General features: G+C 41.7%; 1 protein-coding gene across 1 annotated transcript in view; it reads left to right on the top strand.

Annotated features, from left to right (window-relative positions):
- Positions 1-2,639: 2,639 nt before the first annotated feature.
- NELL1 (NEL-like 1 (chicken)) overlaps positions 2,640-21,833 on the top strand; it is a gene marked incomplete at its 3' end in the record, with an annotated part of 145,962 nt that continues 126,768 nt past the window's right edge. Inside the window, exons 1-2 of the mRNA XM_010288482.1 lie at positions 2,640-2,652; positions 3,790-3,918. Coding sequence (XP_010286784.1) covers positions 2,640-2,652; positions 3,790-3,918 — 142 coding nt within the window. The remainder of the gene's footprint in view (positions 2,653-3,789; positions 3,919-21,833) is intronic.

Genomic DNA, 21,833 nt, shown 5'->3' with positions numbered 1-21,833 from the left:
GGTGGCTGCGGGCGCGTTGTGCCTGCGGATTCCGTGCCCGCCGGGTTACTGTTCCAGCCTTGCGCGACCCGAACGCCGCTTCTTGTTCCTTGCGGAGGCTTTGTTCTCCTTGCCCGTGCCCCAGGTACCGCTCCTCCTCGGCTGGAGCCCACGGAGGGGGACGTTTCTCGATGGTGCTTTCCTCAGGCAAATGACCCAGTACGATATTCTGAAGTGCAAAGGCATCCGTGTTTTAACATTATAGTTATTCTTATGGTAATTATTACCTCATTAAATCTACGGATCTTGAGAGGTGTGACATAAAAATAGTTGGAAGAAAATACCGCTCGTCCCTTTCGTAGGGGTGTTCCCACCAGTTGTGCACGCAGACGTTTGACACGGTCAGTAGGACCCGAAACTCCACTACTTGGAATTGCGAAGCCAGTCGGAAAGTTCTTTGTGTGCAACAATTGCTGCTGAAGCTGCGAGAGGAAAAACTGCCTCTCCCAGAGCCTGCTCTTTACCGTTTGAATGATTGCACTTGGGTACGTGGAAATGACTCGGTTGTGTTGAGTGTGCTTTTACTTAAAAGTTTTTCCATCCCCAAACAGCACGTTACGCATGTCGAGGAAATGATAAACATGCTGCATATGTTGCAGGGCTGCACATTAGCTAGATGGAGCGTGGCGTGATTGCTGGTGCTTGGGTGTAGGTGATAAAGGCGCAAGCAGAGAATACAAGCTGTCGGTGCTGTAAGGCAGAATTAATTTCTTTTAGGGATTTCCTAGTGACATCGTTCGTAATTATATGGCTTAATCCTCTAATCTACTGTAGTGCCTTCAGTTCACATTGGGCCAAGTCCGCCAAGTCCTGAGCTGATATCTACTCCCGCCCACCTGACTGAATCATTTGGAGTTTTGCTTCTGTAAGCCACTGATTTAAGGGGAATGGCCCAATTACTTTAAATAGGAATTGAAAGCCACATCAGTCAGGATCGGGCTCAAGCTTTGCACTGCTCTCCAGTGAGAGCATATGGATTTATGGTTAATTTTTACTTCAGAAAGAAACGGCATTTCCAGTTTCCTGTGCCACTGAAGAAAGGCAACATAAAATACTAGATGCAAGTGCAGTTGATATGCCTGTGGTATCTTTCTGGTAGACTGTGAGAGACCACAGGGGAAAAGGAGACTTGGTTATCATACTGAAGCTGCTGATTTGTTGTTTATTAATTATTAACCAGGCTTTTGAGTGCCTGCTGCAGTTTGAAGAGCCAGCACAGGGAAAGGACTAGGTATTTAAAGCAGTGTAAGCTCTTGCTAAATAGTTTCTGTGACATTAGAAATAGTCTCTGTTTTTGAAAGCATTTTAAAAGCTGGGAAAGGGGCACACTGAAGTTGTCACACAAGATCCTTCACTGGCATAAATCGAAGCCTGTGGAGCCACGGTGATCTATACTTGTTGAGCCTCAGGTATTCAGGCTGGAATAAACAGCTCTAATAGAGCAGTGGAGCTACTGTGATTTATGGGAGTGCCTATACTTGCTAGATGTGGTTTCTGTCCTCACCCTGTTGATGTCTGTAGCAGAGCTTTCACTGACATTAATGAGGTCAAGATTTGTCTTACTGGACATAGTTCGTCCTTTCTATTGAGCAAGTTTTAGTCCCTACTTGACCTTCCTTCGTATTAGTAGGTTTTTGCTGATCTGAATAGACCTAACCCCTTTGAAATGAGGAGAACAGCATACTCTGTTCTCAGCAGGGGCAGCAGACACTGTCTCTCCTGGTAGATAAGTTCCCACAATTTACAGTGTGCTGCTTTTCTTCTGAATTAAAACCTTAGAAGAAATAGCAAGCCCTCCTGTTTTTCTCCTAAAACAATCTTTGCTTTTACTTCTTTTTTTTGCCCAGAAAGGCTGCTCCCTGTATTTATGTATGTGTTTATGTCTGGAGTTTGTAGGTTGCAGCCCTTGCACTGGAAGAGTCACTGTAGGTGGGGAATCAATAGGTAGATAAGTCCTCTCCTGTTGGTCAGTTGGTCCCTCAGCATGCACAGTGTCATTTGTGGTGCCTGAGTGTCTAAGGTGGGTGAAGTCAAAGATGGTACTAAAAGCCTGATGGTGTTGCTGATGACCTGGGAAGTTGTTACCTCTGGAGAAGTTTATCTGGGTTCATAGTCTCTAATTTTAATTTTCTACAAAAACGTACTTATGCCCACATCCTTATGAAAGCACTGTGTGTGTACACACTTGGATATGCCAGCACTCTTGGACTCTTGGAACTCTTCAGTTCTGCCAGATGCCTCTAGATCTTAATTCTCCTTGTTAGAGTCAAGGTTGCTAGAGACCTCCTGAAGCTATCTTTTCAGTATTTTTTACTACTCTGCCCCTTGTGCTGTAGAATCCTCTGCATTAGCACAACATGTTATTCCAACAAGCTTTAATCCTTGAGTAAAGGAAAGGAGAAAGTGCTGTGGTGCAAATGATTTATGAGTAGAATACGTAAATTCTTGTTCGTTCTGTACACCTCAGTAATTTCTTAGAGCTTTTCAAAGAACCAGACTAGAATATTTGCTGCTTAACTGATCCAGAAACACAGTCCTGGAATAACAAATGAATCAATTTGGACCTGAACGTGAAGTCCACTCAGTGGAAATCAATCTGGATGTGCTTTACAGGTAATGTCCTTGCTCTGCGGAAGTCAGTGGGACTTATACCATTGACTTTGGCGGTGTCAGGATTTCATTCTTGGAGCCTGTTCCTGTTACTAATGATGTTAATGAAAAATTTCATTAAGAGAGTGCTTGGATCCCACACGAGATATTTGACCTATATCTTGGGCACAGATTTCATGCCGTGCTTATTGCTATGTTGAGAGAGACACTGTGGTTGGGCTGGCCTCTTCTCATCACTAGAAAAAGGAGAGGTCTTTAATGAACTTGGTCTTCCTGAACCATCAGGTTGTCCTGAATGTTTGAGCATAGTAACTTCAAACTGCTTGGTGTGTGTCTTTTCTGTCAAACCCATCAGGTCCCTACTAGTTCAAGGAGTGCCCGGTCTTGGGCATAAGCCTTTTCAAAATTTTAAGTTTAGATTTGTACTTCTCCAGTAGGTGCTCCTGCAGACCAGAAGGTGCTACTGCTGGTTTAGGTGAATGAATGTCTGCTATTTGTAGGTAGGCTTTGGCGCGCTTCACAGGCACTGTCTGTGCTGAAATACGGAGGCGCGCTTCCGAAGCGATATCAAACAGTTTTGTGAGTCACCCAGGGCTCTTGGATTACAGGATGGCATCCTTTGCCCTGCTACCATATCTCCTCCAGGGTCATTTTGTCCAGTTGGGAAAACAGATTACGTTTAGATTATGAGCTCTGGGGCCTGATGTGTTTGTCGCGGTTAGGTGTGAAATGCGAGAGGAATTTTCAGTCCTCGCGTCTCCCTGGAAATAGCGTAGCCAATAGATGAGTGCTGCAAATCTCTTTTATCTTTTTGCATAGGTGGTTTTGCTTTTATTTATTTATTACTCTTCAGCCTTAAGAAGATACTGGATTAATGTATCCGTTTTAGAATGCTTTAACTTGTGTGTAGTAAAATCTGTGGAAAGGAAATAGTTTAGTTGAAAGAATTGGAAAAGAATATCTTACCTTTCCTGCAGCAGAATTAAATTACTGTTGTATAAGTAATTACTATATACAGTGTGTGTGTGTATGAGGGTACTAGAAATGTCTGCACTAGATATTCTTCTCCATTCTTTTCATTACCTGATTTGAAATAAATATTGATCTAACTCTTTCTCTCTCTCTCTGTGCCTCCAACAGCTGTAGGATTTGGAATGGATCCTGACTTACAAATTGATATCATCACAGAGCTGGATCTTGTGAATACAACCCTTGGGGTAACACAAGTGTCAGGACTACACAATGCCAGCAAAGCATTTTTATTCCAAGGTAAGACAAATGTCCTCAATTCTCTTATCTCAATTCTGCCTGCATGAGCTCATAAGAGCTTTGATGCTGACCTGATTCCCTGGTGGTCTTCTGGTAATGGTGGTCTTACTAAACTGTCACTTTATTTTATTTTTATTTTTTTGGAAATAGTCTTTTTTACTTTCCTGAAACACATGACATTTTTTTTTTTTTTAGTGTGCTGTCAGGCAGTTGAGGTTAGAGATCTTTAGGGAAGTATTTTTGGATAGGGCTTTCAACACTCCCCAATGTTTATTTCTAACTAAATATGTCAAAGAACTTCTGAGGCATGGACTCGGTTGTATTCTTGTGTACTTTTTCTCTGTGATTGTACCTGTGCAGAGACACACAGCTGAAGTTATGTAACTATGAGAAAGCATTTAATGTGTTGACAATGATTAGTAATGTGCAGCAAGTCTTTCATCAGGTTTGTGAAAACTGTTAAAGTGAGAAAATTGAACAGTATTGCATTTAACTGTCCATGCAGAGCACCAGGTACAGAATAAGTCACTCTGAATTGTGATTTTTTTCTTTTTAATTCAATTTTCTAAGATATTGCTTGTGAAGTGATTTAAAATGGTTTTAGTTTCTTTTGTATTTTTAGTGAGTGAACTTCTGGATGAATTAGCAAGTTTTACCATAGACTTAAGTAAGGTCCAGGTAAAAAGACAGCATCCCATAGGGTGGAAGCACTGAGCTGCTACAATATGCTTATTTGGTGAGAAAGACGTTTAAGTCAGTTGAGATTAACATGCACATTAAAGCACAGTTACGAACATTTTTATTGTTGAGACTCCCTATGTTTGTTTTTTCTTTACTGTGCTTTATGTTGAAATGTGCGTCTTAGTGCCTCACTCTTTGATATCTGTCCTCTGTAGCTGTTTTTAAACGGTTATGATCTCATTTAGCTTTAGTTCTAGAACTGCAATGTTAACTGACTTTATTGTAAGTAATAAAAGAAGCGGGTTTATAATCTTAGTTCCTTCTTTACCTGGCCAAGGCTGGTTTAGGGGGCCGGAGCAGAGAAACTTCTGGAGGCCTTCTCAGACTTTGTTAGTCATATTTCCAATCCTTTATGATACAATGAGTAGCATAATTTTCACTGATTCCTGGATTAATGTCTAGAAGAAGGGCATTAATTTATTTATTTAAAGATATAAATTGTTTTTTCTTCTCATACCCCTGACTCCAGGTTTGTGTGTTATGGACAAACAATATTAAAGTACAATCATTCCTCTAAAGACTGCATTGGCCTAAGTGACTTAAAATATTTTAGTGTTTCCAGGTGCCATTCTGTACAGCTAATCGCAACCACACTGACAAACTGTCATGGTGAGTTTTCACAGACTGGTGGTCAGAGCTGCAGGGAGGAAGACTGAGATGCGTTTTTCAGGACACTGACTGAAACCTTTGAAACGGAACGTAGCTTTGGAAGGCTAATGGTGAAGATGTCACAGATATTCAGTTCCTTTGGCCTTGGAGGACCCCATCAGTAGTTTACAAACTTAGAGGAGACTAGCATAAAAAAAAAAGTAGAGCTTGTAAAGCTGACATGAGCAGAGAAGTTGGAAGATAGATGTTCACAGGAAGCAATGAACAATTCACCGTACAAAGTGAATAAACTATTTGAAGTCCATAGTTAGGTAAATACAGTGTTTTTTTTTTTTAACTCCCACGACAGAAGTTCTTGCTAATGCACAACAGGAATAGCCCTGTGCTTGGATCTCGCCTCTAGTATAAAACTTCTTGGAAGATCGCTCGGGAAAATTATTCTCTTTTAAGCTCATCTGCCCTTGGGCTGGCAGAAGACTGAAGACCTTTGGTCTATTACTCCATCCTGAGACACGTCTACAAGGGGTCTTTTGCTGCTGCTCTCAGATGGGATGGAATCCGAGGCTGCTCCGTTGGATGCTTCCCTTCTTGTTCATATCCATTATTTGTTAAATGGCAGCAGTATAACGGCAGCTGTATGAATTCCCATTTACTAACAGAGGTGACTTACTTTACAACTACTGATTGGCTGTGTGCCAGGTCCTTTGGCTGGAATCAGGAGATACTTAATTTTGTTTTTTCTCTTGCCATACAGTAAAACCAATACAGAACTTGGGGCAATGTATGGGCAGTGGCTATTTCTGGCTTAGAAATAATACCTTTTCCCATAGAGATTCACAAAGAAACCCCAGCCAACGTGACACGCTCAAGGGAGAGAAAAAGACTGGAAGTTAGTGCTTAGTTTCAGAATTACTGTATCCTCTTGGACCAGCTATTCCAGTCAGCAAGACGTGGTCCTTTGCTGAAAGCTTTGCTTTGATTAGTTCTTGCCATATGTGAGTAGTTAATGCATGCTGTGCCTCGCTGCACCACGCTGCTCCTGTGTTGCCTCTGGGGCTCTGGGCAGGGGAGGACCTGCTTCACCTGGCAGGCTAATTGCTGAACATGGAGCCACATTAGAAGACCTCTTCACTCCTGTGGTTTCACCGCTGAGGATTTCATAGTTTAAGAAATGAGAAGAAGAGTTTGTGAGTATGTTCTTCGGAGTGCGGTTTTCACAGGGACAGTTTTGCCCGCTGCCTTTGGTAGTGTCCCTACAGAATGTAACAGGGCTCTGAGCTTACTCAAAGGTTCCCTGTGGTTTGTTTTCTGTCTTGTAAGATGCATTTCCTAAAATGGCTTTATTAGAGCCGTTCAAACTGAGAGTGTTTCTTTGTGTCCCTTGAAGTCTACATCTTTGAGGTAGAGAAACGGTAATTTTTCCCCAACCCAGACAGTTGTGTGCACTGCTGTAGTGAAAATACGGATCGTTTTCCTAAGCAAGATTCTTTTTCTGAGAATTAAACTCTTAGAAATGGAAAGCTTTATAAGTTTTGAGCATTCTTTCAGTTGCGTTTAGAGGCAAAAAGAAGAAATGAAGAAGGGGGTTGGTGGGAAGTCATGCACAAAAGAAGGAGAAACTATTATTTTTAATTAAATATTTGATCAGTGATGTTACCTCTCTTACTGTAAGTGACAAACTGTTTATTACAAAGTTTCGGAGGAGTGATGTCATGATTTGATTTATCCTAGAGAAAATGTAGGGCTCTTTTTTTCCTTGGGGATTTAGCAATTTCAGTCCAAGACAACCTCAGTGAAGCTAGTGGAGTATTCTGATTTTATAATAATATTGGTAGTAACAGCTGAAACTCAGACTTCCATGTGAAGTAGCTTTACAGGCAAAGAAACAAATTCAGCTCCATTGCAAATTGTGTGACAGCATGATAGAACCAAAGTGGCAATTGAGAGATGCGGGTTGCCTTTGGGCAAGCAAATCTGTTGCTAATTCAGAAAAGCATAGAAACTATAATTAAGTGTAGTCATCTGACTGGTCCTGTTGGGCATGGACTTTGATTATTAGGGTATTTCAGCTGGATTTTTGATTGATCAGTTCCATATTTGTGTGTTTCAGTTCCATTCTCTGTGAAATGGGGATGAGGGAATCCAAAATGCTGTGCAAGTGCCAACAGTGTGAGTTAGATGAAATGTAGATACCTAACTCACAAATGCAATTTTGCAGTCTAACTCTTAAGGTCTGTAACGTTACGGTGTCTTAGTTATTTATCTTTTATTTATTTGTATGAAGAAGAGCGGGAAGAAAAAATCTTTGTGTCCAGATTGGTTGTTCTAGCATGAAAGGAGGGTGAGTGGAGACTCTTAACTAGAGTGCTCTTGGGGAACGGGGCACCCAAGATTCTGGTGTCTGACCCCACATATCTTCATTTCCAACTAGGAGTCCAAAGAAATCAAGGAACCAGTGCTGGGAGCGGGTGGGAAATCTACCTCAAAGAAATGTAATGAAAATATTAATTGTCTACTTAATGCATTGCAATAACATCTTGCAGACATTGAGTGAAAGACATTTGTAAATATTATCTTACAAACATGACAAAATGAATACCAAAATTCCTAGAACAGGATTATAGTATAAACTATATATATATTAACAAAACTATATATATAGGATTATAGTATAACTCAGCTTAGCGGGGCTGAGTCCTTTTCTGTGTTTCAGATAGCAGGGAAGCAGGGCTTGTTTTGACCCAGTAGGTGGAAACCTCAGCAGGACCTTGAGTTTAGTGGCAGAGAAAGGCTCTTATTATAAATAAGGCAAGAGGAGGTGCTTAATTGGTCATCCTGTCTCTAGGTGGAGTGAGCCAAATTTTAGCCTAGCTGTTACATTACATGATTGCTTTAACCAGTCTGACTTTTGTTCTGTGCTCAGTTCTCGATGGGGAAGTAAAATTTTATTCCTTTTACGATGTGTCAGCTATGCCCATTTCTTTTTAATTCTTTTTCTTTCAGCATCTCTTTTGAACTAACAGAGGCTTAAAGCCTTTACTTATAAAGCAGTTCCCCCAAGAAGTTTATTAAAGCTTTGCTGTTTCCTAGCAAGCTGGCAGTATATTTCAACTTAGTTTTTAAATTAGGAATGGTCTTTTTGCTATGTATAGCATTCAGTAACTTAGACTGCCAAGTACTGTTAGAAGTCTAGCTGTATGTAGTCCTTTCTTCCTTGACCGTTTCTTTACTTGTATTAAACAACTATTGGATTTATAAGAGAAAAACCTGGCCCACAGCTCTTGCAGCACAGAGTTTGGTCATGCTCCTTCTTCCCATTTTGTACCGGTGACTGCCGAGTTCTTTTCTGTCGAGTCGCAGCTCCAACGGGAAAGGTGAAAGAATAATGTGTATCTTAAAGCACAGAGAAAGGCAACGTTTTTGTGAGAAAAGAGTGAATCTTCTTGAGTTCCTGAAACAAAAGGGCCGTCCCGCTTCAGGCTGAAAGAGAGAGCAAAGCTGCGGTCCCAAGGCAGGTAGAGATGCCTCCCACCAGACTGACTTGAGCTTCCAGATGCGTTACGTCCCCTCTCTGTTGGTGTTTCCTCGCAGTGTGTTACGGATCCTGATTTTTTTTTTTTTGGACACCTTCCTCCTTGACTTGCTAATTCCTTGCTCAGAGGAAAGAGGTGTTTCCAGATCCTGCTCTAGGAGTCGGACTCCTGAAAGTCAGCTTTCGCGGGTACAAAGTCTAAGGAGTTTGATGTTGTTGTCAGGACTGGGCGCATACCCTTTGCATCAGGATCGTTAGCTCTGCTTCTGCTAGGACAGTCTTCAGGATAGACTTTAGGCCCTGGCTAGGCGTGTGGGGCAGTGGCTCCGTACTGGGGTGTGCTCAGTAAGTTCAAAGGCTGTGTGAGAAGGCTGCTGCCTTCATTCATCAGTGTGTGAACGTCTTCTCACCTGAGTCTCAGTGACCTGTGTGCTACGGCTGAGGTTTTAATCCGCTTCAAATGTTAAAGCTCAGTTGTGCCAATGTAATGTGCAAGGCGTGCGAGCTGCAGAGCTCGGAAAAGAGCCAGGGACGGCATGAGAGGAAGCAGATAACGCCTCGAGGAGGAAACTTGTAATTACTCTTTCTGGGGTGGGCGGTGGGGAGGTCTGCATCGAGTAGGGGAGATGAACTTTAGACTTCAGGGCATCGGTCCCTCTTTACATGAGAGAATGCAGTGAGAGTCATTGCTTTCTGTGTGATCTCTCGCTGTGTCCCTCCAGCCGGCTGAATTTTTGGTTCTGGTTTTTTTTTTTTGGTTTTGTTTTTTTTCCCCCCACTTTTATAATACACTTTGCCTGAGGCGCCACCAGCCAGGACGAGGGGCCCGGGCTGTGCCCTGTGGTGGGGCGGTTGGAACCGGCTGGAACCGGCCCCCACCTCCCCTCACAGAGGCGCCTCGCACCTCGCCACCTGCTACAGGCATGTCTTCATGGAAACTCGGCAAGCTCCTCAGACTTGTGACCTTTTATTTTATTCATTTATTTTTTTTTAAAAAGGAAGAGTGAGGTTTTTTTTCACTGTGACGTGCCCCGTCGTGCAGGTCTGTGCTGGCTTCCACAGGGGTGGGTTGAATTTGGGGTTTTACCCTCTGTTGCCTGGGGGGTACCTGTCCCGGGTTCCTGGGACCTCAGGAGGGAAAGGCAGCTATCGTCAAATAAAGCGCCTTTGTAATGTGTAAGCAAAAATAGTATCTACATCTGAGGCGTAGGTCAGCCTCTCGCCGTGATCACGTGGTAACATTTCTGGTGTTGCTGCTTCCTTGGTGCTAAATTTTGACCATTTCCCTTCTCTTTCCACTGAGATCTCCCTTCTGAGATCCTCCTCCCATCGGAGGATAGCAGAATTGATGATTTCCTTGAAGCTGATCTGCTTTTAGGGCTCGTTGGCTCTGATGGCAACGACAGGCTCCTCTGCTCGCCCGTGGCGGTGGCTCACGACCTGCGGCTGCGTGGAGATGGTGGGGACCAGGCCAGCAAGTGTCTTCTCCTGTGATGGAGGTTTGTGGGGTGGTGAGAAATAGGGCCCAGGCTGTCCCTCAGGAGAGCGGGATCCTCGCCCGCCCTACGCACTCATCCCTTGAGGTGTTCCTCTGCTTTCATGAGCTCCAGCCTGGCCCTTAGGAGCTGTGGCAGCTGCCCGCCATCCTAGAGAGTTGCCAGAGAGTTCCCTTAGTGCTTTCAGCCCTTTGTCAAAGCTGCTCTGCAAAACACTGCTAAAAAAAGCATTAAAGTAAGATACCAGAGAGTTTTAGTGGATAAACTCGCCAAAGAGCTTGCACGTGCCCATGCTTGAGCCTGTTGGAGTTTGACGGGTGAGCTGGCCATTTGTGTGCCTGAGCGGCTGGGCATGCGTTGTACCTTCACAGCTCCCTACCCTTGTTTTCCTGCGGAGCAGCTGGCCTGGCTGCGCCTGAGAGGGTGGAGGAAAGCGTGGCTTCTCTCGTGGGAATGATTTCTGGGCTTGTGTCCATCAGCAGGATGGAGAGCAAGGTCTTGATCTCTTTTTGGGGTCTCGGGTGCTTCTCCTGCTTTCCCTCCCCCCTTCCTTCCCAGACCTCTGTGGAAGCTGGAAAGGAGAGGGAAATAAAGCTGGGAGTTTAGGGGCAAGGACTGAGTATGTAAAGTGACAATAATCTAGTTGGGACGAACGGGCTCCCCTGAGAGCCAAGGAGTGATACAGGCTGGTGCTGGGCGGTGGGTGGTGAGAAGCAGTCAGATGAGACTAACTGTGACAGGCAGGGCAAGGAAACTGGGACTCGGACGGGGAGGCGGAGGGGGGAGAAGGGAAACAGCTGTGGTGAGGAGCTGGAGGCCAAGAAGGAAGTGGGTGATGGCTGGGCAGAGGAGCTGTGACAAGGACCATACAAGGACTCTGACTTGAGGGGAAGGGAGTGGGGTGCAGGGACGAAGAGCACGGTAAGGGCAGCCATGGACGGCGGCTGGGAGAAGCAGCCTGGAGAGAGAGGCAAGGGGCTGGGGCCTGCGTGGGAAACCCGAGGACTGCAGCCTTAGACTAGCAGGGTAGGACTGGGTAAAGGTTTGCTTACGGCAGGGGCCGCATTAGGGCAGCATGATAGGGGGAAGCATTGAAAGTTCAGATATGGTAGTGCTGTGAAGTATCTGTGATGTGTGCTAATTTTGAACAAATGTTTTTGGAGGATACAACTTGGATAATGAGTTTTTTTTTTATTGGTGAATTAGACCCTTAATTTTGCTGTGCTTTGGTTGTGCACCTGTAGAGCTGAGGGACTAATGCCCTTTCCTCTAACAACAGTGGTGTGAAAAGAATCCATTAATATTTGTAGAGGTCTCAGATACTGTGTTGGAATAATTACCTTGTTCATGGTCCGTTCTGTCTTCAGAGAGGGATTTGAATATGGTAGATGTACTGTTCAAGGTGAGCCTTGAACGATAAAAATAAAGCAAAACTTCAGATCCTTGTTTGTTAAATATATTTTGCTCTTTGTTCTTTACTTTGTGCACTGACTGAGACAGGGCCCTCTGGAAATTGGTGTGTGATCCTGTAATTAAGAATGGTGTTAGAATTCACATCCCCAGAGGGCTGAGCAAGGTTTGCCTGTGAGACTTTAACTGTAACATCTGGCTAACTTCTCATTTGTATTTGTTTTTTAATATAGCTGATGTTTTAATGCATTTTGTATACACAGTATCATTTTTTGTTTTGGCAATGAAATCATTAGGCTAAGTGTCTTTTTCCTTTGCAAAACTGACCATTTTCAGAACAGAGAAATGATCTGCAGTTGGAATACAATGAGCTAGGAGGACATGAGTGAGATGAATCACCTTCAGTGAAGGAAATTAAAGATCACATGAGACATAATTATTGAACAATGCTTTGAGGTTTTGAAGATACATAAACTACTGTTAACTTTGTCAGTTCCCAGAAGTAGTTTTTAAAATATTCGTATATACCCATCCAGTGCTGGCTCTTTCCACTCTTGTTTAATATTTGAATTATGCTAGAACCCTGTCTAGGAGTAAAATTTATGCAGCATGTTGATATGAAGGTATAACTTGTAAATACTCACAGTTTCTTGTTTTGTATCCTCCCACATCAAACACCCCTGGCCCCCACCAAGGAAGTATAGACTAAAATAGAAACTTAGTCATATTAAATGACAGTGACCAATTTCTACTTTTTTTTAAATCCTAAATGTTGTCATGCTGCCTTCTGTTACTTGACATTTTTTGGGTTTTCCATCATGTCTGTAATGATTAGGAAAGAATTCTGAGCACACATTGCCTCTGTCCTTGGCAGTTATTTTTGCTTTCCTGGGAGACAATAATTGTACTGCTTGTCTATCTTCATTGCCATGGTGGTAAGTACAGAGGGGAAGTGGGATAAGCACTTCAATATTTCTGTAGTATGCTAAAAGTCTTGAATGCTTCTGGCAACCTGTTGACTAAGGCCTGTAATTAACATAAGCAGAAAGAAAATAAAAGGTCTCTGCTCTTCAGTGGGCAGAGAGGGGATGCAGAAATCAGTTTCTGATACTGTTAGTAAGTGTTGCAGTGCTTCCACACTGCATGAACATCTAAGTCCTTACAATGGAAGTAAATAAATTTAGATAAAAGTAAGAATAACAGTTTGAGTTTCTTACATCTTCATCATAATGGAAACACAACAAAAATGGTCTTTTTGGTGCAAAGGATTTTGACAAACTCTCAAGTCATATCATACTGCATGTAATCAGGTTTTATTAACTATTTGTTTAGTAAACATGTATTAAACTGGAGAAAGAATATAATTCTATAATGTCTTATCAAATGCGACGTGCTCTAGTCAGAGCCCCGGGAAGCTGAGGTGAAGCAGAGTCGGTACTTGAGTTGTGCTGCCTTGAAGTGAGTCCTTGCACGGCGCTTAGCATCCCTGGCTGGAGAATCATGCCCAAGTTCAGGGAAAGTCCATGTACCTGATACTGCAGGTCCGGGTTGCTGGACAGATGCTGGGGCAAAAGAGAGCAGAATCGGAATGTTACTTGGCACCGCTGAGTTAAAACTGCTTGAAATGCAGTGGGAGGGAAAAGCAGTGCTGAAGAATTGGGTTCTCACTGTAGACAATGCAGCCAAGTGGCCCCTTACGCTCGGTTTTGACCGCAAGAGGGATCTCTTAATTTTCAAAACAATTTTAGTAGAAATGTGTTAGTATTCATTTGATAAGAATATTTACACTCATCCTGTTTGATTAAATTACTTCTAAACAGAGGTACATCTTTAGTCTAAAAGGAAGTGGTGTTATTTGAAATTACTATCACACGAATTTAAACACACAGAATTATTATTTTTTTTTTTTTAAGATTTTGTACCTTTAAAATGTACACAAAGGTAGATATAATAAGACCTAATGCAGGAGCCAGGAATGGACCATTTCCTGTGGTGAAAAACCCTGCTGTCTTGAATTACCTATCAAGAATAAAAATTAGATGCTACTTGAGGCCACAACCTACTCCTTCTATGCCAAATTCTAGATTAATCTTGCCACCTGCAGTGTGGGTGTATAAGTGACACGAGGGGGACATTTTTCCCTCTTATTTTTCTTTTTTGCCACATAAATGGTGTGAAGTAATCATGTCATACTGTGCTGGTTTATGGCATTTTATCATGTGATTGCCATGCCTTTTGTGGCCTATTCAATGATACAAAATGCAGAACATTAGATTTTTTTTTTTTTTTTTACTAGAATGGACAAAAAAATTGGTTTTGGCAGCTGATGTCCACTAAACCATTCATCTAAATCAGTAGTTATGTAGGTTGCATACCTACTAAAAGAGCAAAGTTGGTTCTGTAATTCTGACAGGAGGGACCTGTGAATCACTGTTTTGGAGCAATAAATACCGCAGCTGAGCACTGATGTTTCAGCTTCCTAAAAATCTCTCATTACAGTCTTTCTGTCCCCCCTCCTCCCTCCTTGTGTGATAACATTTCTTACATAGTTACAGCTGAGTTTCCCATTGGTCCTTTGTGCTATAAATAGGAAAAATAGTATGGGATCACTGCAGCTGCATGGATTATTTTACTGAGTCTGCCCTCCCCTTGTACATATGGGTGACTCCTCCCTCTGAAGCCGTGAATTTTCCATTTGGCATCAGTGGGAACAGACACCTCCTACAGCAGACAAGTTTGTGTTGTATATCCTGGTTCTGTGTCGTGTCTCCCCTTTCTTTTCTTTTTTCTTTTCTTTTTTTTTTCCTTTTGTTTTATTTTTTTGTAAACTGGAAGGCAGCAAAGATGCTCTGAGAGGGCAACACGTATAAAACTGGATCTTGGAGGTTAAACACTCATTGCTTCTATGATGAAAGACTATCTACAGATGGCATACAGACCTGCGTCTGCTTCTCTCTCTCCACTTTGTCTCATTGTGCATAACAGTATTGAAATTTTAAAGCTTATTCTTGGGGACTGGGGAAAATAACAAAACCAAGATGTGTGGGAGGAGAGTGGGGCGGGGGGTGTGCGTGTGATGATTTTGCTTGGTCTGTAGAGATCTCTATGGATGTTCATCATGCAGTTTGGAAAATGAAGCAGCACAGTCTTAAAACATGATATTTGTAGAATAGTTTGGTAAATGCTGATGGTTTGGAAACCTCACATATTGCATGTTATCTTGAGTCTTCCTTTTAAGGGAATCTACTGACAAGTTGTGGTAGGAGGCCTCTGTGCGGTATTAGGTACAGTAATCTCATTAGGGAAATGGTGGAAGTCGTTTAGGTTTACTTCATTCTAATTAATTATGAAGCCAGAACAAAACTAAGTTTCTTTTTTATGATAGTATTGCCCACACATTTAAAAGTCATGGTCCTCTGTGTTAGCCTTTTGTTCTCTGATGCTGGCAGTGCTTTTAATGTTTTTTGATGTCTTGCGAGTACCAGCTTTCAGATGGGATATTCTGCCTTTCTAGCTTTATGCCATCCTAATTGTTTCAAAATGTAGTCATTAAAAAAAAAGTAAACATTATTGCTGGTGTTATTGCTAATGGCAAGAAATGCAAAAAAGGGGACACATGTGGCAGTTCTATTTAAATAAAAGCTTATTTTCAGAAACAAAGGCTTATGGAGCAAAAGGGAGCGCTTAGTATCCCAAGCACGTTCGCCGTTACGGATGAACCCACAGCAATGGATGCTATCAAAGTTGTCATATTTTATTCATGAGTTGTGGTATGCTTGGGTGAAATAAGAAAAGCAATGCTCCAAATCATAATTATGGTGTAAAAAGATAAAACAGTTATTATTGTGACATTTTTGAAAATTCTTAATCTCTCAAATAATTCATATAAAACTTGCTGAGAATGACTAAGTATGTTAGCTGTATTTATGATTCTTTGTTGGGGGTGTGTGGAACACTTCACAAATAGAATTTATACATATTTTGGGAGAATATATAAATGTATGCTTATGTGTGTTACAAGAAACAAAGACAACTAGAATATTGAATATAAACGTAAAGAGGCAGACAGCAGAAATTATACTTCAGTAGAGAAGGGCTTTGACAAATGTGTTATGCCTCATGTTATTATCATGCAGTTAATAAATAAACCAGACACCCAGGATTTAATTTGCTTTAGCAATAACATGGAAGTGATTTTTCTGAGGGAAAGAAAACGGAAGGGAGAATTAGCTCATGAAACACATTTGTTTAATGCTTGTACAAATCGTATATGGAGAATAAAGAAAAAAACATAAGATTTTAGTAATGAATGAGCTAAATGCTTTAAAAGTAATTAAAGAACTATTCAGAGTGTCAAGTCATTGAGAGATTTTGAACCAAGAGAGCACTTCAGCATATGCTTACTTTGAACTTTACGGATAATTTCATTGCCTTTAGTTGGATTATTCATGTGGTAAAAGGCTTTCCTGGACTGGAAATTAAAACCTTTGTGTAGGTGTAGCCTGGTCTGTTAGCTGCCATAAGTAGCATCAGGCATTGTAGTCTCGCTCTGCAAGTGAAGACACTGAGTCAGAGCTTTCTGTTTTGCTGAAACTTTCCTAATAATGAACTATTTAAAACTGGTATTTTAATTTACATGTTTAAGAATACCTGTATTTCACCAGGGAGGCACGTTCTGATTTCTGTGTGGCCCCGCTGAGGTTAGACTGGGATTTTCAACAAAGTCAAAATAATCTGGGCATTCAGTTTCTCTCCTGCTTCAGTGGGATCTGGTGCATAAAATTTCTTTGAAAATCCAGGTTATGGATTACTGGTTGACTATATCTGTCATATTCATGTTGAACTTCAGAATCCTAAAGCACTTCAGAAGTACTTGATATTACTATTTATTTTTAATACTGTTGCCATAAAGCATGAGCGGCATTTATTATTACCTGTAAGAAGGAAGAGTGCTAAATGAGAAATCAGAATTATGACATATTAAAAATACAAATGGATCAATCTCTCTGCGTGCTCTATTGAAAATGCTTGAATTTTGTTTCTAGATTGCAAACACAGTAAGGGTTATAGTGGGAGGAAATAAGTCCAAACTACAATTAGAAGTTATTTGCAAAACTTGCCTTCTATATCTGATTTTTGGTTCTAGATGCTCTTCACCTTTTTGACACCATCTTAAGTTTCTTTTAAACAGATGCAGCTGTCAGGTTCAGTATATGTTATCATTTTTAAAAAATCAATTCCAATTTTTTGAGTCTGTGACTTTGAGCATACCTGAAAATGTTTTGTAGAAGGGAGGGAAAAACAGCTTAGCTTGCTTTTGCATGAAGCCAGAACAGAAACCGTTGTTTTTGGGAGGCTTGTTGTTTTGTGTGACATTAGCATTTAATAAACTCTTAAAATAGATCCCTGAAGTGGACAGTACTCTTGCAAAATGGACAGCGTATCTGAATCTTTGAAATTACTGCTTCTTCCTGATGTTGGATATGTGGCCACTGGCTCTGTTCATACATGACCGTTGCTAGGGTAGTCCATGCTCTTTCTGTTAACATGTTGTTACTATTTTCCAAATTTGCAAATACCATTCTTTAACTTTATAGTCACAGTGATGTGATACCTTATCTAATACAGATAGCAGTGGAAAAGATGTTATAATCAGTGACTCCTGAACTAATTAACTAACAATCCATGTAATTTGATTAACTCACATGATTTAAGAGCAGATTATGTGCTTTTAGTGGTAGTGTAACTTCTGGAGCATTTCTACCAAGCATTTAATTTAAGGGATCATCCATTTGTAAATTGTCTTGATTTTGGCATGAGTCCCTTGTGGAAACAACAGAGCCTACTTGAGAAGATGAGCCTGAGCTCGGTAGCTGCTTAAAATATTTCAAACAAGGAAAAGTGGCTTCCTGCATAACAACAGGTGATAGGTTGTTACAACTCAGCAAGGTGAGCAGCATTCTCGGCAGGAAGCTTGTCGCAAAGCCATTTGGCTTACTCCATTTTTCTGATTTTGCTCCACAATGGCCAATTGTTTGAAGACCGCGTCAGCCACTATGCTGTATGCGTGCCTAGGGCTGCTGCGCTCATCCTTCTGCTGCTGGAGAGATGACTCCAGTGCTTTCCTTGGTCGTTCTGTCCATTCGGGTGGGGAAGACAAGTGTCCTGGAGATATTAAAGCCATATGCAGCAAAAGAGGGGCAGCCTCTCAGGATAGGCTTTGCTACAGCTTTCTGCCCCTGAGCTTTCTCTGTCATCTTTGGGACCTTTCGTTGGCTGGGGCTTGAGGACCACAGGTGGCCACCTTCTCTCCTGGCATATATTCGTTTCCGAGTCTTGTGCAATATCTGCTGCTCTGTTTTTTCCAGAGTACTCAACTTCCATGGTTCACCTTGAAATGCTGATAAAGCAAACAAAGGCCTTAGACTCTCTGACAACTACTTAATTAACATGAATGTGGTCATTCTAGCTAGTGCTCAAGTCAGGCCACTTTTCAAGAAGTGAAGAGATGAACATTAAGCCACTGAATCAACTAAATTATTGGTTGGGGAGAAACTGTGATTTGATAAGTACATTCTGTTTGATTTCTTTAGTGACTCAAAATTTTGCTGTCCCTGGCATCTGGAGTTTTAGGAGTAGATTTGCAATAGCTTCCTGAAAGGAATGAAGTGTATATATATGTAAAATTTTAAATGCTAGATTAATTTTGTTAGGGAAGACCTAGTCGTAAGCTAATTTACAGACATGTACATCAAAATGACACCAATATATGAACCCTTATTGCCAGGGCAGTTTTGCATCATGTAAAAGGAGAGTTTACATTGAATTATACTATTTTTCCACCTTCTCTAGCAGAACTGCTTTTTCTGTATAGTCATGGGAACTTACCTTTGTAACATTAGCTATTCACCCTGGTAATTGCTCCATCCTCTAATTTAATGAAAACCCATTAAACCGAAACAATAATTAAAATGAGCCATCATCTCTGTAGGAGGTTTGCATATTAAAATCACCAAGCATTTCACTGCAGACGGATCTTATTCTTGGAAAACAGTGTTTGAAACAACACGTAAAAAAGTGATTTATAATGAATAATCGTTATTTAGAAAGCTGTGCTGTTGAACATGATTTCCTACTGTTTATGACCAACTCCAAGTGAAGCTAGCAAGGCAAAAGCGTTTACGATGTCTTTTTGTACCAGTAAGAATACCTAGAAGCAGAGTTGTGCTCATGAGAGAACATTGTGACTTTAGTCCTCCCTGGTAGTATAGTTTCAAAGAGAAGTGCGAGGTGTTTTCCCCGCTCTCTCTGGTTTCTGGCAGGTAGGACAGGCGGTGCTGGTCCCCTCTCTGCCAGTGCGGGGGTCCCGGAGAGTAGCATGCTGCTTGCTCAGCACCCTAACGTAAGCTTGCACTTGTTTTCCCTTGGCAGTACCTCACAGCTTGCCAAAACCCATGCTTTAGCCTGGTTTGGAAGCAGCGTAGGTGAGTGGCAAGCATGGTGGCTGAATTTGGATCTGTGCTTAGATGATGTCTAGGTGTGCTGCTGCTTGGCTGGTGGGTCTCTATAGCGCGGTGTGGGCTGTCTCCAGCCCTAGTGCTGATAGCCCCACTGAGCACCCAAAGCAGGGATCTGCATGGTGCTCTGCCTATTCCTGTGACAAGAGCACATTGCAAAGTCTTGTTTTTTGTTTATGCAAAAGGAGAAATTTGTGTGTATTTTCTCACTGCAGCTTAAAATAAAGAATCGATGCTATCTGCAGATAATTGCATTTTGCCCTCGCTAGACAGGGAGGGACAACTACCTGAAGCATTTCCGTGTTCGGTAGTGAAATGACTTCTTTCTGGAGAAGATCTCCACGGTTGTATCAGCATCCTTCCGTGAATTTTTGGATCTGCTTGTAACTTGTGTGGACTGAGGAATAGTTTTAGAGGAGCAGGAAGGAGTGGGCATCTACCACCAGTAGTTTTCAGGGTTGTCAAAAAAAAAAACCCCAAAAACCCCAGTTCTTCGAAAGATGATTTGTGGGACCAATGTGCAGAGAGGAGTCGGTGCACTGGTTCCCACTTGGACTCAAAGGCTTTCATGAAGCTCTTGTCTTCAGTGAGCAGAAGGGTTTTGTGACATGTGTTTTGATGCTGATCAACTTTTAGAAACTGTCTACACTGAGAGTTGCTGGTTTTGGATCCTCCTTCTATTCTTGGTTCCATTTTTGGAAAGTTGATGACTTAAAATGGGGCACTGTGGGTTTTAAAATTTTTTTTTTAGCAGAGATTTCAGTTTTATTGGATTTTGCTCATAGCAAGATAAAAGTCAATATGCTGCAATATTTGATTCTTTAATTGCTATACCTGAAATCCAGATTCTCTGTTGTTGCACGGTTAATTTCTACTTGCCTTGTCCAGACTGACTGTGCAAAGGTTCTATTGAAAGCACATTGAAACAAATAGCTTTAAAATGATTGAAGGTACCAATAAAGCAATGTATTCTGCAGTATGTTCCTTACCAAAGCAAGGAAGTAAAAGGAAGAGGTATGCAGGCAAGCTAGTGAATGTTGAAACATAGTTGTTGCTTCAGAAAACCTGAGTTGATTTAGAACTGAATTGTAGTATTTTTCTCTAATGGAAGCATCTATTAAAGCTAAATGATTTCCCAGATGTATTGGGATTCAGCTTGTAAACACCTTGAATACTCAACTTGTAAGCACCTCAAATACTGTGTTCGGTTTTGGGCCACTCACTATGAGAATGACATTGAGATGCTGGAGTGTGTCCAGAGAAGGGCAGCGAAGCTGGTGAGGGGTCTGGAGCACAAGTCTTAGGAGGAGCAGCTGAGGGAACTGGGGTTGTTGAGTCTGGAGAAGAGGAGGCTGAGGGGAGACCTTATCGCTCTCTACAGCTACCTGAAAGGGGGTTGTGGTGAGGTGGGTGTTGGTCTCTTCTCCCAAATAACTAGCGATAGGATGAGAGCAAATGGCCTCCATTTGCACCAGGGGAGGTTTAGATTGGATATTAGGAAAAATTTCTTTACTGAAAGAACGGTCAACCATTGGAAGAGGCTGCCCAGGGAAGTGGTGGGGAGTCACCATCACTGGAGGTTGTTCAAAAAATGTGTAGACGTGGCACTTCAGGACATGGTTTAGTGGGCATGGTGGTGTTGGGTTGATGGTTGGATTTGATGATTTTAAAGGTCTTTTCCACCTTAATGATTCTGTGATTCTGTTAAGTTTGAAGGAGACCCCTAGGCTAGGATGGTCCCATTTTATTGTTTTCCCTACTATGGTGGGTTCTGGCATTGTGTTTCTTCAGCTTAGTGCTGCGTAGTTTCAATTCTATGCAGTCTTCATATGTTTGTGATTTTTTTGCTTTTAAAGTTGTGATATACATTCAAAACTATCAATGATAAGTATCATCTGTGATGATTCTGTGATTCTGTAACTGGTGCACATTTTTCACTGCTTAAAGTTCCAGCCCAAATGGTCACATACTTCCCTTTATACTATGGATTGTTGACACTGTCATCAAAGTAAGTTTGGTAAGAACTTTGCCTGCTTTCCTAGCACTATTCTTTTCTTTCTCTGACTCATTTTGTTTCTTTTCTGTGTGGTGATAATTTTTTAATGCTGTTTCTAATGGAGCTGAAGCCAACTTCTTCCTTTCTCTTATTTGAGGCCTCTAATATGTTCTGGGCTACAAGTGGCAAAAGCCTGAGGTTTTAATTTTTAGTTGCCAGAGCTAGTGATGCATAGAGCAGTGGATGCACACAGTAGGACGTGACTGGAGGGCCCAAATCTGGTTTGAAGAGATCTGGTTTGTAAGGACTGATCCTAATCCTGAGTTGTTGTACCTTCTTAATTCCATTTGTCTTGTATGGTGTGTACTGAAATACCTGTACATTTCGTAGCTACAAAGTAAAGCTTCCTGTGACATCATTGGCCCCAGTGCCGCATTACCTTTCAACTGGACCAGTCTTATGAAATTAAAACAAACCCATGCTAAAAGAAAAATTTGAGACTTACTTTGAAGGTGCTGGACATAAGTGTTATGAGTAATTGCAGTTGCAGGTAAGTTTCATCACAGTCGCTGACTGTGTAAGAGCTTGCTGCAGCTAAGAAGGGTGCTGTGGTC

The sequence above is a fragment of the Phaethon lepturus genome, unplaced genomic scaffold (genome assembly GCF_000687285.1).
Source record: "Phaethon lepturus isolate BGI_N335 unplaced genomic scaffold, ASM68728v1 scaffold3516, whole genome shotgun sequence".
Taxonomy (NCBI): domain Eukaryota; kingdom Metazoa; phylum Chordata; class Aves; order Phaethontiformes; family Phaethontidae; genus Phaethon; species Phaethon lepturus.
The sequence above is the reverse complement of the archived record's forward strand: the minus strand, read 5'-3'. Positions and strand labels throughout refer to the sequence as shown.